Source organism: Talaromyces atroroseus (assembly GCF_001907595.1).
Source record: "Talaromyces atroroseus strain IBT 11181 chromosome Unknown scaffold_5, whole genome shotgun sequence".
In the NCBI taxonomy this organism is placed as follows: domain Eukaryota; kingdom Fungi; phylum Ascomycota; class Eurotiomycetes; order Eurotiales; family Trichocomaceae; genus Talaromyces; species Talaromyces atroroseus.
This window is the reverse complement of record NW_017971437.1, coordinates 462135-474151: the sequence shown is the minus strand read 5'-3', so window position 1 is coordinate 474151 and position 12017 is coordinate 462135. Positions and strand designations below refer to the sequence as shown.

General features: G+C 47.9%; 4 protein-coding genes across 4 annotated transcripts; 1 reads left to right on the top strand and 3 right to left on the bottom strand.

Moving 5' to 3' along the window:
- Positions 1 to 655: 655 nt before the first annotated feature.
- Positions 656 to 2038, top strand: UA08_04619 (hypothetical protein; the record flags this gene model as incomplete). Its single annotated transcript, XM_020266909.1, has 4 exons — positions 656 to 1115; positions 1188 to 1343; positions 1413 to 1788; positions 1858 to 2038. 4 exons carry the CDS (start codon positions 656 to 658, stop codon positions 2036 to 2038), a joined length of 1173 nt encoding a protein of 390 aa, XP_020120346.1.
- A 1493-nt stretch (positions 2039 to 3531) lies between these two features.
- UA08_04618 (hypothetical protein) lies at positions 3532 to 7096 on the bottom strand (the record flags this gene model as incomplete). The annotated part of the gene is made up of 5 exons (XM_020266908.1): positions 3532 to 3556; positions 3616 to 5045; positions 5099 to 5298; positions 5369 to 6751; positions 6862 to 7096. 5 exons carry the CDS (start codon positions 7094 to 7096, stop codon positions 3532 to 3534), a joined length of 3273 nt encoding a protein of 1090 aa, XP_020120345.1.
- A 723-nt stretch (positions 7097 to 7819) lies between these two features.
- UA08_04617 (DNA replication complex GINS protein psf1) lies at positions 7820 to 8708 on the bottom strand (the record flags this gene model as incomplete). The annotated part of the gene is made up of 2 exons (XM_020266907.1): positions 7820 to 7913; positions 7999 to 8708. 2 exons carry the CDS (start codon positions 8706 to 8708, stop codon positions 7820 to 7822), a joined length of 804 nt encoding a protein of 267 aa, XP_020120344.1.
- Positions 8709 to 9716: 1008 nt separating this feature from the next.
- UA08_04616 (hypothetical protein) lies at positions 9717 to 11521 on the bottom strand (the record flags this gene model as incomplete). The annotated part of the gene is made up of 3 exons (XM_020266906.1): positions 9717 to 11141; positions 11202 to 11270; positions 11354 to 11521. The coding sequence occupies 3 exons, from the start codon at positions 11519 to 11521 to the stop codon at positions 9717 to 9719; spliced, it is 1662 nt and encodes a 553-aa protein (XP_020120091.1).
- Positions 11522 to 12017: the final 496 nt, after the last annotated feature.

Genomic DNA, 12017 nt, shown 5'->3' with positions numbered 1-12017 from the left:
TGTTATGCAGAGACGACCTCTGTTTTCTCGCTCTCAGCCTTAGTGACAACTAACTCGAGAAGGGGCCAAAATGCCAAATGGACACGCATTGAGTTTCTAGTTGCATGCCACGTATAGTGACAATAATTGATAGAAATAGTCCTCTGCCAATGGATTATAGATCATTACTCTCGAATGGCAGAGAGAATCGAAGCAAGTGAAAAAATTTAACGCAGATATAAAGGAATACTCTAAATATACCTGGATAGCGGCAAGCAGAGCCTAAAGGCTAAGGCAGCCACGCCCCGCCTCCGCCAGGCATTGCATTAACGGCGCTAAGAAATTGATTACACATCCCGAACTCACCGATCGACCTCGTCTCTCGGCACTTCTGCATCCATCACCGCGTCTCTCGCCTCACTGCGCCCTCAATCGTCGCTCACTCCCGCCCACGCACTCGAGAAACATCTCCGTTATATGTCTCCGGCAATCGTCCGGTAACTTCCGATAACCGGCTCCGTCAATCTAGTAGGAGCACAGTCCAGTCAGCCATTTTTCCTCGCTTCCTTTCCGCAAAAAGTACAGTACTCGGCATTGTTCCTCTCAGGCGCGGCACTCAACAGCACAGTAACTGTCGCCTTTCTCCGAGATAGATAGAGAGAGAGTCTGAGCAGCCATGTTGCAGACTCAGACTCAACACGTCTTTTCCCACCAGCACCAGTACCCGCAAGCTGAGCCTTCGTGGCTGCACCAGCAGCAACATCACCAGGCCCAGCATCACCAGCAGCACACGTCACTTGCCGCACAGCAGCATGCCCAGGCCCAAGCAGCAGCAGCCGCCGCCGCTGCTGCCCAGCAACAACATTACAATCGTATTGCAATGGCAGGAGCAAATGGTTCCGCTGCCGGTAGCCAGGCACAGGGCTCCGCCAACAGCGCTGCAGGCTTGAGCGCAGACGCTTCCTCTATCTCGGGCGGCGCTAGCATCGATGGTTCTATCAGCGAAGAGAGCCGTAAAGTCTTCATTTGGGTGGCGGAGCTGCTTGATCCTAACCGCAGGGAGACCGCTTTGATGGAGCTGAGCAAAAAGCGCGAACAGGTCCCGGAGCTTGCTCTTGTCATTTGGCACTCTTTTGGTGCGTAGAACTATCTCCGATCGTCTTCTGAGAGTTGTGTTTTCGTCTCTAATTTTTTTTTTCTCTCTATAGGTGTCATGACTGCTTTGCTGCAGGAGATCATCTCCGTCTACCCTTTACTGAATCCATCGCAGCTGACTGCTGCTGCGTCGAATCGAGTTTGCAATGCACTGGCGCTGCTCCAATGTGTTGCTTCTCACAATGACACTCGAACTCTTTTTCTCAATGGTATGTATGCATTTTGCATTTTTACTGTCTGATTGACCATGCTAATCCGACCACTTTTTCTTAAATCAGCACACATCCCCTTGTTTCTCTACCCATTCCTCAATACCACGTCCAAGTCTCGACCATTTGAATATTTGCGTTTGACTTCTCTCGGAGTTATTGGTGCGCTTGTCAAGAATGATTCTTCCGATGTGATCAACTTCCTCCTCACAACCGAGATTATTCCACTCTGTCTTCGCATTATGGAGACTGGCTCGGAACTGAGCAAGACTGTTGCCATTTTCATCGTCCAAAAAATTCTCTTGGATGACTTGGGCTTGAACTACATCTGCGCCACATATGAGCGTTTCTATGCCGTTGGTACTGTTCTGAGTAATATGGTGACTCAACTTGTTGAGCAACAAACCGTACGGCTCCTGAAACATGTGGTGCGCTGCTTTTTGAGGTGAGCAAGGAACAAAACCGCAATGAAACACTCGTCAGAACAACTTATTGACTTTTGTTTTTTCTACAGACTTAGCGACAACAGCCGCGCTCGAGAGGCTTTACGACAATGTCTCCCAGAGCCACTTCGCGACGCAACCTTTTCATCGGTGCTTCGTGACGATGCTGCTACCAAACGCTGCTTGGCGCAGCTGTTGATCAATCTCTCAGACAACGTGGATGCCGGAACTGCTGCTGGAGCAGCTATGTGAACGAACAGAATGAATGAACACAAAAACAAAATTCATAAAAAACACCATCACGCATATGAGTACCTCATCCTTTGGATGATGCTTTCACGACCTGCATGGAACGGCTAATGGCGAACTCGGGTATTGTTCTTTTTTATTTGATCTTCCACCATATTTATTTCCATTTCATTTCCACGGAAAGAAAAAGAAGGCACAAGAAAAAGCCGGCCGATAATGTCGAAGACCTTCACGGCAGTGCGAATGTCACAATTACTGGCAGCTCGATAGACACTTACTCCTCTCCTCGCATAAGAATATATTCTTGTGGAGCAAAGTACGAATCTTCGGTTACTGACTGACTATTTCCGCCGTCGCAATCTGGAAAGGCTATTTATCTACGTCGACGTTACTTACAACACATATGCATGATTCTAGGAACAATGACTGGATGGTCGGCATACTCCTATTTTTTTCTTTTTTTTTCTCTTCTTTTACACTTGACTTGACCTGCTCACCACCCCAACCCCCTGCATATTACGGTTATTGTATCCATTTATACTACTATTATTATTGTTTACTTTGCCCTTCTTCCTGCCCTATAGAGTTTCCCTATACGAGAGATACCAGGATGTTTGTTTTTGTCACCTTCTTTTTTCCTCCATTATTTTTGTGTATTTCCTGACCATGATGTTTTACACCTGCCAGAACAGATCAAATTCGACTTAGTTCAGGATTTGTCAAATGTTTCTATTTGACTCCGTCATTCGGTACTGTCTGTTCAAAGTGACTGGCAAGGGGGACAAAACTCTACTACTACCAGTATAAAGGTGACCCGGGGCAATTGGCGTTTTTGTCTTTTTTTTTTTTTAAATTCAGCTTTTATCACAATGTGTATGCGCATAAAAAGAATATTTCTTGTTTTGTTTTGTACTCTACCAGAATCTCGTTACTTCTTCTTTTTCCCCCCTCACTTCGTTCTCCTTTCCCTCTTTTAATTTTTATTATATTATTCCTGAAATTTATTTTTTTTCCCCCGTGTCATGCCTGTCCCATGTCATGGGATCGATCTCTAGGGAAGAACAAGCATAAAAAAGGGTGAAAAAAAGAAAAAAGAAAAAAGAAAAAAACAACAACAACAACAACAACAACAAAGGGCTGATTTAGTATCTATCAGCGAGCCCATAATTCTCGTTTCGAAGGAAGAGGCGTCAATTCGGTGTCTATTTCTCCTTTTTCTTACTCATTAAGTTATCTTCCTGGACAATTACGGATAACTATTTCGTGGACTTGTTTCTTTTTTGATTCACTGACATGTCATATTAACTATTATTACTTACTAGGTTGAATTAGTAGTTACTACGGAGGGGAAATATAATGTTATTTTATTTGGTGTTGTGCAAAATAAGTGTGTATCGTGGTATCGAGCTTAGTTGATCAATGATTACATACATAGAATAGCATGGTCTATCTACAGTATTCTAACTATTTCCCTTTGCATATATAGTATATACAGCTCATCCGGCTATGGCAAGGACATGTCTACAAAATCAATATCAGTCAGTCGCAATCGTAAGTGAAGAAAGAACGGCGATACTCACGATGTAATGCTATCCATCCTCTCTGCGGTCAGTTGCAATGTAATCATCAGCATCTCCTGCGCAATCTCCGGTTCCTCGGCCTTCAATTCCATCCACCTTTCCCGAACAAGACACCAAACGACACAATCCTGATCGACTCTGACGGTTGCTGTGCGCGGCGTGCCGCTAAAGAATGGCAGTTCGCCGCATGGTCGTCCTGCCACAATTAACTCTGAATACCGGCCCTGTGGCAGCGCGTATTCGGCTCGGAGCATGCCCGATTCAAGAAGATAGAACATCTCTGGTGCGTCGCCTTCGTGGTACAGCACTGTCTCCTTGCGGTGGAATTCACGGCGGAAATAGGCACATGCCGGGAACCAAAAGTCTTCGGATTTGTGCGTTGTCAGGTCCTGAAAGGTTTGGAGGAGGAGGGGGAGGGGTTGGCGATAGGCAGTCCATTTTTGGGCAATGTTTGATGTTGATTCCTCTTGGCGGAGGGTGTGCAGAGCTGCCTGTTGGAGATAGTTGCGTCGTGGTGAATGCCCATATGAATCTAAGGCTCCTGTTGCTGTTAATGTTGTTGCTGTTGGAGGGACATCCAAAAATTCTCTAGAGGATTCTTGCTGCTGCTGCTCTGTAAGCGCTTCTTTGCGGCTGTAGAACACCTTGAGGTATTCATTCTCGCAGTATTCCAGCGCCGAATTCAGATCCTCAAATATCTGAACCAGACTCTCATCTGCAAATAGCCCTACATTCTGTAGACTCTTGCCTACCTCGCCTTCAACATCTAGACCGGAAATCAGAACCTGAACATTTCTCTTCCCTAAAATTCGATTGATCCGCGTGAGAGCTTCCGCAGCCGAGAAATCAAGCCCGTTTACGCGTGGAAAGTCTAGCACCAAGAACCGAATTGGCCGTCTCCTGAACGCTTCATCATCAATAAGTCCTCGCGCTGTAGTCTCTACCTTGACAATTGTTCCGAAGAACAGGAACCCAGAAAGCTTGATAATCAGCGTCTGTCTTCCAGCATCCTTCAAAAACCGCTGCTGGATGGGAGGTCGTCGGACCGTCGATGCGGTGAATTCGCCAGAATAAGTTGCCCGAATCGCTGATTTGCGCGACGTTTGTACCACAAAATTGCCACAGGCAAGAATGATGCCAACAAAAATCCCGATAACGAAATCCCACGCGCCCATGGTCACTACGATAATGACCACGGTCAGATACTCTAGTCTGTGAAGCTTACCCCACGTGTCAACAAGGGCTTCTTCCATCAATTCTATGCCGAGCATAAAAATCAGCGCGCCGACAACGAGAATCGGGATGTAGCCGATAATAGCTGGTCCGACAACCATGATCCCAGCAGTTGCCCCAGCCAGCATGATTCCCGCAAGCCTCGAGTCTCCGCCGCTGTCGATAAACAGCAAGCTGTTGGTATATACGAGATAATTCTGGGCACCAGTTAGCTTCTGATAGACATATCATAAAGTGCTTCCAAACTCACCTGTATACTACCCACAGCGCCAGATAGCGTATTCGTAATCCCATGAGCAATCAGCTCGCGATCCACGCTTAGGTTGTCCTCGCCAGTAGAAATACCCAACGCCGGGACATTAATAGGGACGTGAAGAACACCGAAAAAGGTAAGTGCGAACATAGCAGGAATTGTATCAATAAGAGCTGGCCAATTGACAGCATTAAAGTCTGCAACAATCATCAGAAATGCGCTTAGCACTAAGAACGAACAAACAACTGAGTGAGGCAAGAAACTTACCATAAAGTGTATAGAAATGCCACCATGGATTGGCAGCTGCTGGCGGTTCAAATACCCAACCTTTGCCTCGCAGAGTATCCATTTCAATGCGTGCAGTAAATTTGACAACGTAAAAAAGAACAGCCACTAGAATGAAATAACCTCCCACCAAAAAGTTGGATTTGACGAAGCGTTTCACAACCAATAAAATAATGGCAAGAGCAAGTGGTATCGTCCAGAGAAACAATGTATCAAGTTGGAACAGATGCTGTAGCGTCACAAAATCATACTCCAACGATCCCGGCAACCGTGCAGAGACTTCCACGCCAGTAGCCACGAGGAACCAGCCAACGCCTCCAATGCAGCCGATCAGGATATGACGAGGGAAGAAACCTATCAGTGAGCCCAACTTAAACACGCCCATAAGAAAGAACACAATGCCCGTGAGCACGGAGCTAATTGAGAATGACAAAATTGCAGTTGCGAGCACGGATTTGGGATTGTCTTCGCCGACCCGGTTGAGGATCATAAAAGCCATCTTATGGAAAAAAGGGACTACTTCAATCATTTCACTGCCGATTCCGCCTTTGAACACTGACGCTCCGGACGAGAAGATCAATTGCGAGATGATCGTGCTAATATAGAACATCGATATGCCGTCGGACCCTAAGTCGGAGAACATCGCTTCACCTAGGGGAAACAAGATCATACCGTACGACAGTGCGTCCAGGATATTGAGAAGCAGACCCAAGAAGACGGCGGGAAGAAGACTAACGGGTCGCACAACACCTTCTTGCCATATGGCGTGGCGGTCCCAGGATTTCGGGTGTGTAGTGATATAGAAAAGTTTCCTAGTCCTGGAAAATGCATTCTGTAGAAGAGACTTTCTCGACTCATATATGTTGGTTGACTGACTCTCTATGTCTCCTACCGCAGTCCCATAGTTGGTGCTTTTGGATAAAGTCCTCTTGCGGATAAGAGCGGTCCCTTCATCCGGCTGGTCTGCTTCTTCTGCCTCTGCTCCGTCTAGTTGGTCTGAGGGCTCGTCGTCCCGTATTTTATCGAGGTCATCTGCAGATGTGCTTACAGCTCCCTGGTTTTCGATGGTATTAGCAGGCGGGGATGTGCGTAGAATTGCCGTTAAATTCGAGCTGGAGAGTTGCGGCGGAGAAATCGACGATGCCCGGAAGTCAGATCTTGGCCGTGAGATGCTGCCCCAACCACCAGGACTGTCCCTGTGTCGACTAGGGCTTTGTCTGAAGATATCTAGACCCGGTGGCATGCTGTCGTCAGCTAAATGCGGTGCAGAAGCGCCCGACAGACTGGTTTCGGCATCAGAGACGGCAAGCGAAGCAAGCTCCGCAGTCTGTTCGCGAACGCCTTGAGACGAGTAATGGGCGGGATCTAGCGGAGTAGCAAACCATGTCAGCCCGGATGTATTCGTACACCATTGAGTGTGATTAACGCGTGCAGATGAAGCAGGGATTTTTCTTCCGGCGGAGGGGGTCTCAAACCTAATGATCCGTGAAAAGCCCGATGGTAGAAAGAGCGAGAAGGCGTTTTCACATTGCTAATGCTCGAAGGCTGGACAGAATCGGATTTAGCGATTGCCGACGAGAGAGCAAAAGGAGCTTCAGCGGCATCTGCATAGGAAGCGTCAATTTGATCGGGAATGATGCTATCTGCATCATTCCTAGATACGGATATGCGGGAATTGCTGCGCCCGCGGACGTCGCTTGAAGAAGCCATAATGAGAAATTGACTAGGCAGCTAGATGCGCATGCTAAGTACTTCGGATTGTCACAGAGACTGGAGATACTGTGACGATGACGCGATGGCGAGATGGCTTTGTCGGAGCAGCATTCTCTCTTCCAGCTGGTCAGGTCAGTCAGTATGTGAGAAGCGAGCAGCTGGCCATGGCATGCAGAGCGGTCAGAGCAACAAGGAGTGAGTTGGTGCAGGTCGAGGGTTTATTATCCAGGCTGGAGGAGGAGGAGGTCGTGGTAGGAAGGAGCTGCTAAGAGTCTGCCATGGCTCCACCCCGCCGTGGAGCTTGATAAGACTAGACTGTCTGTTTACTTCTAACCAACCTGGCCCTATCACTGCCACTGACATATCCATGGTCATTGGATGCTATTCAGTGACATCCAATTAACCTGCTCTGTAAGAGCATGCGCTCTGCCAAGCGAACCGATACTTTCTTGTGCTGCACGCAAGTCAAGACCCCGATTATGTAACGCAGCTTATCTGCAGCTGCGCGACGGTTGAACTTTATCCGGCAGTGCTCCGTGATTGGCTGCCTCAGGCTTACAGTCTAACTAGTTAGTTATAACTTATAACTATCATCCATACGATATAAGACCAGTAAATGTGCGATAGTATAATAACGAGTCTCATCCTGTATATTGGCCTATATCCGGGTATCTAGAATCATATATATATATATATATATAGTCATGTCGCTCTATAATCTCAGCTCAACCGCTGCAAATATCCCTGTGCAATCAATCGTTCGACGTCTCCCTGTCGGACGTAGAACTGGCTGTTCTTCGTGAGGTTGATAGCCCTGTGTTGTATCAAGACCGTCAGTCAGACTATAACAGAGAGAGAGAGAGAGAGAGAAAGAGTTGGGAGGGGGGAACGGAGCGTACCCGTATTCAGTTTGTATCTCACCCGCATCCTTCAACACTCGCACATCAATAAACAAGTCCTTGGGCGGCTCCAAACTGCCCGTTAAATCAATATCCGTCCATTGACCCTTATACGCCGCCAGCATTTCGCTATACAGGCGAAAATATTCTTCTTCTTCAGGGCTCAAGGAGTTCTGACCGGACGTCGGCGCTGTGGTGTTCGTTGTGGGAGTATTCGAATTATTGTGCTCGTCTCCATTTGCGGCCCCTCCTATACCACCAGCAGCCTCGCTATTATTGGCAGCAGCGACGGCCTGCTGCTGCTCCAAGACATCAATACCCTTCCAACACATCTCCTCCAACTTCTCCGCGCGCACACGATGATATGCCAGGAGACATCGTTTATTTCGCCGCATGCACAAATGATCCACTAATAGCGCGCACGCAATTGCCGGTTGCGCGGAGGGATTGAATGACGATGATGTGTTGCTCTCAAACGGCGCCAGATGATGCGCGACATCCTTGTCGAGGTCGCGGACTTCGCGAGCTACGGAACGCACAATTTCGGTTTGGTAGGGCGGTAGGTAGGCTAGGGATTGAGTGCGTTTGGCGTGTTGGACCTGTTTCGCTCTTCTCAGTACATATTTTTGGGGTGCATTGCCTTGTTTTCGTTCCAAAATGGGAGGGAAAAGAAAAAAAAATACCAGTTTGTTTCCTAGTTCGCCGTACATCTTTTGGTCTTTGAGTCTTGTAATAAAAGAAGAGAATAATAAAAGTAAAAAGAAAAAACAAAAGTTGAAATAATGCTGTACACTGTGGAGTTGTGTTAGGAAGCAATCAGAGACACAGACCAAAGCGCGTCGTTGCAATTACTCCGCACGTGCAGCAAGTCTTACTGCCTTGGTACCTGAGGCCCATATTTGCTGGGCGGGGAAGTTAAGCTTTGCCAACTCGCAAAACGTGCATTAGTTCGATCATCCTCGGCATTCCTCAGACCAGCATGGCTGTAGGACTCCGTCGACTTATGCAGCATATCAGCTAGTTTGTAAGAAGCTTTACTTTTGGGGCGAGTGGGCTCTCAAGGGGGGAGGGGCCAAAAATACCCCAAGTGACACTTTATATACACCAGTCACCGCTCCTTGATTCCAGCTTTACTTCTTTCTTCTACAACACTCGCAGACCAATGTGAAAATCCATTCTCAATTTGTGATCCTAATACTTACATACGTCTGGAAAAATAGAGAGAGAGAGAGAGAGAGAGAGAGGAAAATGAGAAAATCAACCAAAAATCTGCCGCGGGGCTGACATCTAAAGACGGCTTATTTTGAGACCATAACTTCTCGAACAGATTGCCTACCCAGATCTAACCCATTTGAAACGGACATGACGCCGACGCAAATGGAAATGACAGACAGACAGACAGAAAACCTCTGACCATAGATGCAACGAAAGATTAAAATAGATTTAGGAAAGGAGAAAACACAAACCAGAAACAAGAGGGAATCTGAGCGGAATGAAAAAGAAAGAAAAAGAAAATAAGATAAAAAAAAAAAAAAACATACCAGATGGCACCACCAGCAATATTAGTGGCTTTGAAGATGGAGGCCGAGCTCTCATCATACAAGCCAGGGGTATCTTTCCTTTTTCTTCAAGGCATAACCTAACAGTCAAAATACCACCAAGTATGAGTCATGATATTCATCAATTTATCCGTCAATGGAAAAGTCCTTGGTCCCTGCTCACTGTGAACCATATACTGCATGATGATTCTGGGAGTGGATCCATTGATCGAAGTCTTTGCCGACTTCTGGAACGGCAATTCCATCATCTTCCCCCTGAGTCCATACAGGCTGTCCTTCTTCTAGCTGCTGCATGCTACCATAAGCTGCCGTCAACGAATTGTAGGCAAGGCCATGGTGGTTCCCCATGGAACTGCTCATGGGCATATAAGGACCCAGGCCCTGATGATCGTGATGCCACAAAGTAGACATATTGTATGGACGCATGTCAATTCCAGCTTGGTGGGAAGATAGCAGCTGTGGATCTAGATGGTTGTCATCCATTCGAGTCGCAACGTGAGCATTGCTATGATTATTGTTGTTGCCGGTACTGCCACTACTGGCGGTAGCCGTAGCCGTAGCGGCTGCGCTGCTGGTGTTGTTGTTACTGCTGCCATACGGTCGCAGCAGTTCCTGGTTGATGCTTCCTGGAATACCAGCCAGCCCAGTCGACGTGTTATATACGCCGTTCACGGCAAAGCCACCCTGTCGTGCAGCGGGGTGCGAATCATCAGACGGCCTGATCATGTTCGGGTACGATCCATGCGTGCTCACATAATACCCATGGTGTTGCTGCTCGGGGCCTGCCATCATACGTGGTGGCAGGTGACGGCCAACAGACACTGGCCACGGGTTGTGGTGATATGGCTCAGGCAAAACGGAGTCTTGGTTGTCAAATGGCGTCGATTCACGACTATTGTAGCCACTGTTTAACCCGGAGGATTTGATGATCTTATGAGGCATGGGGGACGCGTTGAGTGGACCATGGTACACATTTTCATCCGCCTCGCTGTCTTCATCATCCAAGGGACGCTTCTTTCGGGGTGAGGTTTGCGTCTTATTGGGAGCGAACTTGTATTCTGGGTGTGCTCTCTGGTGGTTGTCTCTCTCGATCAGAGCAAGATACTCGTACTTCTCCCTGACCTCGGGCGGTTCCTTGGGCCAGCTTTGACCCGATACGCGCGAAACAACCTGATGATTGTTCTGTGAGCACCACTGCTTTGTTCGTTCGGCGTAAGCAGATCGGTAGAGCATGAATGAATTCATAGGCCTGGCGATCTTGCCATTCTTCTGCGCAACTTCTCTACGTCGCACTTCGACCGTGCGGTTAACCCAGGCGTCCATGTCCTTGATTGGAATGTGAACCATATGCTTGGTCAGCTGGCTCAGTGGTGCTGTGATAACGAGATCGACGGCTTTGTCGGGCTTTGTAGTAGTCTTAGGACGGCGTCGCACACGTGGAGTCTTTAAGACTCTAACCTTATTGGCGCCAGGCATATTGCGAATCCCTATGGAGGGCGGGAATTGAAAACTTTTACCACCGCGTGTGGTGAGAATACCGCTTTCTGGCGAGAGTCCGTGAGAGACAGATTCGGGGTATAGAGGCTACAAAAGACACATGAGATTGAGGCTTTTTGGACAGTCTCAGTTGCTACTGCTACTTACTGAATCGTCAACTTGCACTGGAGCATGAGATGCGGCATCGGATGCGAAAGAAGGCGAATCAGCGTATGTCTAGATATGGCACCCATTAGTCCAGTCGCCCAATGGAAGGAAAATGCAGCAAACATTGGGCTCGGAGGATTGGGGTAACCCACAGGCATTGAAGACATTCTAGAGACACCCATACTGTTTGGGTCTACTGAGTCATTCGAGAACTGTCGATACAGCGAAGAAGGCCGGTTCTGTGGCTGTCCGCTCAAATGGTCATCGGAGCAGACGCTGGCACGCGCAGAATGCGAGGTTGATGGAGCGGGCGCGATCATGTCTCAATTCAACTCTCAACTCAACTCAACTAGACAAAGAAACGAGAACAGATGCGATCTTTCGATAAGCACAGGAGTAGACCAGAGCTCGTGATGGTGCTTCACGAGCGACACAGCAGATAGAGGATATTGGTCTTTCGGCGTACGCGAGGGCGAATTGTTCGAAAGCAGGCGGGCAAGAGACGATCGACCTCTCTCTTGCTCTGCTGGTTGATTGTTGAATGCGAAGTGAAAGAAAGCAAAGCGCTGCTAAAGAAGAAGAAAAGGAGGAGGAGGAGGTTAGGATGACAAGAACAAGAAAAGAAGAAAGCAGCGCTGAAAGAAGAGAAAGAGAGTCTGTATTTGTAGGTAGGATGGAGGGAGGGGGGTGTGAGGAAGGCAGCTGGTGGACACTGGAGGGGGCAAGCGCTAGTGGAGTGACTGAGGCCGACGCACCCAAAATACTCCCGTTCTGGGGAAGCGGGACTGAATGGAGGCTGAAACTGCGTCTGGAAGG